Raw genomic sequence first — 4,634 nt, 5'->3', positions numbered from 1 at the left:
GCTCTGCCAGCCTCGGCCGGTGGGAACGGCACGGCCCTGCCCTCGCCTCTGAAGCCGACAGGAATCGGGCTCCGTGGGTGTCGCGTCCCCAGAGCCCCTTTGCCGAGCCCTCGCTCGTTGCTTGAGTTGGCAGCGGTGCCGTTGTGAAAATAGCAACGGCTCCTCTTGGGAAAGGAGCAGATTTCTGAGTCCCATCCTCCCCGGTCCCGGCTCCCAAGGCTCTGCTCCTGCCTACGCTGACAAGAACCCTTAAAGCACCAGTGCTTTGAGTTACTGGTGAAAATCAGGGCCGGGGACAGGCAGGAAATCAGGAGGTGGCTTTTGAGGGCTGGAAAAGCAGGGACAGCTCCATGTCCTTCATGAAGCTTCTGCCTTGGTGCCTGACCCCTTCCCCCGGGCAGGCTGGGGTGGTCCTGGGGAGCAGCAACACCTCGGGCACTGAGCAGGGGCACAGCCCCCTCTCTGTGGCAGGATGCCACAGTCACCTCCCAGGGGCTGCCAGGAATCTTTCACTTGATATCCTCCAGGAACTGGAGGTTTGCTTCCTCCTCAGGGCTTGGCTGCAGTGAGGAAGGTGCAATTGCCACCCCATGATAGTCTGCTGGGAGATCTTTTCTGACCTAACTGGTTGTCACTGTGTGATTCTGTAAGAGATGTGTGTCCCATGGGTTGTGCTGTGTTATCTATACACATGTAACTGTACACACACATGAACGAGCATGTGTGGCTGTTTATCTTTTTTACAGTTATATGTGTATATATTTATCTATAGCATTTATAGACACACATAAAGCATGGAGGGGTAAAACCACCTTGGAGTGGGATCCGTGTTGGAGCACATAACAAACCAGAGCAGCTCAGAGAGGAGCAGAGTGAATAAATCCTATTTCGGGGTAACTTCTGTAGCGTGGTGGAGTTGCTGGTGTCTGACAAAGTCAGGTTCAAGTGGGGGTTTTCTTGTAGGAGGAGCCTCCCCTACAGACCCAGGGAGTTCTCACTGGTCCTTTCTTTCCCACTGTACTCCAACAGCATCTCCCCTTTATCCGCCTCCGTATTCCTGGAAAACTGTTGCATCTCAGTGTCTTTGAGAGCTCTGGACCCCTGCCAGAAACTGCTCTTGGAGCTGCTCTTGGGATCAGTCAGGCAGACACACAGGCCTGGAGTTTTTTGGAATCTTTTAGGTTTTTAACCCAGCCCCCAGATGAGCCTGAACTGCAGGAGTTGGCAGGTTGATGTCACTGCTCAGATCACGGAATCATGGAATGGTTTGGGTTGGAGGGACCTCAAAGCCCATCCAGTTCCACCCACCCACGTCTGAGCCACCCCCAAGGCTCTCCTGAAGAAGGGCTGTGATTGTGCCCTCAGCTCCTGGCACAGAAGGGCTGCAGGTCAAGGTGATTCCTGATACCAAGGAGTGTCTTTGCCCTGCCTGGAGGAAAGTAAATGACTTAGGATTTTCCCCAGTTCCCATAATTTACATGTTGCTTTTGCCCTGGAGCAGGAAGACGTTTGTCCTTGCTAAGCTTTGGGATTTATTGTCACGTTAGACTCTCAAACTGAGACTCTAATGAAGCAAAATCATATTAGGGCCCTAATAAATGCGTCATGGAAGAGCTGTGTGTTATTCAAAGATGAGCTGTGTTACATTTAACCCCCTGGCTCTCAGATCAGGCCCTCTGTGACCTGCATGTTTCACATCCTACACAAGGTGCAGAAAGACTGAAGCCACAAATACTCTTTTCCTTTAATTAGCTCTTGTTTTGCACATTTGCTGCTTTCTTCCACCCACCCAGCGAGTCCTTCTGTCACTGAGGGGGCTTGGGGACCCCGACAGCCTCTCCAGCATCTCTGCTGGGCGCTTTGTCACGTAAGTGTAGGAACCTGGAATGTGTGAGGCTCAGAGGTGTGCTGGATAATTCAGGTTGGAGACACTTCAGAAGATCTCTAGTCCAACATCAGCCTCCAGACAGGGCCAGCTGTGAGGTCAGATAGGGCTGTTCGTGGCTTTGACCAGTTGGGTCTTGAAAACTTCTCAGGATGGAGATGTGCAGCCTCTGGACAACCTGCTCCAGTGCTTGATGGGGAAACATTTCTCATTTTATCCAGTCTAAACCCCCCTTGTTTCAACTTATACCTGTTGCCTCTCATCCTCCTGCCATGCTCTGCTCTGAAGAGCCTGATGCAGCCTCCTTGGTGCCTCCCAGGAGGCAGGGGAAAGCTGGTGGTGAATCCCTGCACATCTTCCCTTCTCCAAGCTGAACAAGCCTTTCTCCTTGGTCTCTTACTCCAGAGCACTGCTCCAGCCCCACCCATCCCAGCGGGCTCCTGCTGAACCCCCCAGAGCAGACACTGCTGGATTTCCAGAAAGGCTTCACTCACCTCCTACTCTTGATCCCTGTGTAAAACCCCCACCATTTCCCACACCCCCCTGCCCTCCAATCCAGACCCAGAGACTTTCCCTGGACCCTCCCCAGGGCTCTGAACCTGCAACATCTTGTGCTTTGCCTTGTGTTTGCTTGTTATTGATAAATTCACAGGCACCACCCAGGTGGGGTTCTGCTCATCTCTCTGCACATCACAGTAGGATTGTGAAAGGAGCAACAGCTTGGGTGTGAGAGCCACTGCAAATCCTCCTTCCCATGGGGCCCATCTTCTGAGCTGAGAGCAGGAGGGGCTGAGTGCCTGATTCTCTGGTACATTTTACATCCTGGAACCCCAGAATTATTTGGGATGGAAGGGACCCCAAAGCCCATCCAGTCCCACCCCCTGCCATGGGCAGGGACACCTTCCACCAGCCCAGGGTGCTCCAAGCCCCGTCCAACCTGGCCTTGGACACTTCCAGGGATCCAGGGGCAGCCACAGCTTCTCTGGCCAACCTGGGCCAGGGCCAAGAAATTTTGCATTTGTTTCCAAGGTTGATTCCTAAATAAGAAGTATCAGAGTTAAAATGTCACCATTTTTTTCACCCAGTTGTCATCAAAAAGAAGTCTTAGCTTAGCAACTTGGTCTTGGCTGGGATGATCACAGAAAAGGCATTTGCACACTCAACAAAGCATCTCAAACTCTGGAATTTGGGGATGACTGTGGAGCAGTGTTGCTCACTAGGAAGGTTTTCTCTTCCATTCTGAAGTTTTTATTTTTTTTTCTTTTTCAAGAAAAAATGTCCATCCATTTCCTTCATTCTAGGGTTTAATGGATAAACAGGAGTGCAGTCATATTTGACACTGTGGTAGCTGTGCCAGTGTCCAAAGAGCACGTGGGTGCCCGCTCAGGTTGGAGGGGAGGTGGAGGGATGTGCAGCTTCTCTATTCAGTGCAGAGTCCGACTACCTGGAGTTTGTGTTGTTGGTGTGTTTTAGGTCTAGTCCATGCAAGAGCTGAGCTGGGATGGAGCAGGACTCACGTGCCACGTGGGAGTTCAATGGCTCCTTCCATCAGCCTTCAGCTTTCCTCATGCTGGGCATCCCAGGCCTGGAAGCCCTTCACCCCTGGATCTCCATCCCTTTCTGTGCTCTCTACCTCACTGCTCTCTTGGGGAACTGCATGATCCTGTTCATCATCAGGAGGACCCAAAGCCTCCACGAGCCAATGTACTACTTCCTGTGCATGCTGGCGGTCACCGACCTGGGCCTGGCGCTGTGCACCCTGCCCACCACGCTGGGGCTCTTCTGGTTCAACCTGCGCAGCATCGGCTTCGACGCCTGCCTCGCCCAGATGTACTTCATCCACATCCTGTCCTTCATCGAGTCCTCCGTGCTCCTGGCCATGGCCTTCGACCGCTTCATTGCCATCTCCCGCCCCCTGAGACACCCCTCCATCCTGACCAAGGCCACTGTCACAAAGATAGGCCTGGCCATCGTGCTCAGGGGGATGGTCTCCCTCCTTCCCATTCCCTTCCTGCTCAAGAGACTGACCTACTGCGGGAAGACGGAGCTGTCCCACTCCTTCTGCTTCCACCCCGACATCATGAACCTGGCGTGTGCAGATATAAAGGTCAATGTCTTCTATGGCATGATCATTCTCTTGTCCACGGTGGGGATGGACTTCATCTTCATCGTTCTGTCCTACATCCTCATCATCAAAACCGTCGTCAGCCTCGCAACCAAGGAGGAGTGTCTCAAGGCCCTGAACACGTGTGTGTCCCACATCTGTGCTGTCCTGGTGTTCTTCATCCCCATGATCGGCCTCTCCATGATCCACCGCTTTGGGAGGAACGTTCCCCCTCTGGTGAACACTTTGGTGGCCTACACCTACCTCCTCATCCCCCCCGCCCTGAACCCTGTCATCTACAGCATCAAATCCAGCCACATCCGCGAGGCTCTGCTCAGGGCCCTGCGCAGGACCAGTGGGGTTGACTGGTAGCTTCCCCCACCAGCTCTGCCACAGAGTGCTGCTGGACTGGTTTCTCAGTCAGGGACAGCAGACTGATTTCTTGGTCAGAGCTGGTTCACTGCTTTCTTGGTCATAGCTGCTGGACTGGCATCTTGGTCAGAGCTGCTGGACTGGTCTCTTGGTCAGAGCTGCTGGACTGGTCTCTTGGTCAGAGCTGCTGGACTGGTCTCTTGGTCAGAGTTGCTGGACTGGTGCCTTGGTCAGAGCTGCTGGACTGGTCTCTTGGTCAGAGCTGCTGGACTG

General features: G+C 53.3%; 1 protein-coding gene across 1 annotated transcript; it reads left to right on the top strand.

Annotated features, from left to right (window-relative positions):
• The first annotated feature begins 2,610 nt into the window (after positions 1 to 2,610).
• LOC103755527 (olfactory receptor 51G2) lies at positions 2,611 to 4,634 on the top strand. Its single transcript, XM_018089177.3, has 2 exons — positions 2,611 to 2,693; positions 3,359 to 4,634. Exon 2 carries the CDS (start codon positions 3,387 to 3,389, stop codon positions 4,359 to 4,361), a length of 975 nt encoding a protein of 324 aa, XP_017944666.2. The 5' UTR covers positions 2,611 to 2,693; positions 3,359 to 3,386; the 3' UTR covers positions 4,362 to 4,634.

This window comes from Manacus vitellinus, unplaced genomic scaffold (genome assembly GCF_001715985.3).
Source record: "Manacus vitellinus isolate BGI_N305 unplaced genomic scaffold, ASM171598v3 scaffold_119_pilon, whole genome shotgun sequence".
In the NCBI taxonomy this organism is placed as follows: domain Eukaryota; kingdom Metazoa; phylum Chordata; class Aves; order Passeriformes; family Pipridae; genus Manacus; species Manacus vitellinus.
This window is presented reverse-complemented; position numbering and strand designations above follow the sequence as displayed.

Excerpts from the sequence above, each read along its gene's own strand:
- LOC103755527 (XM_018089177.3), top strand. The coding sequence starts at position 3,387 with ATGGAGCAGGACTCACGTGCCACGTGGGAGTTCAATGGCTCCTTCCAT.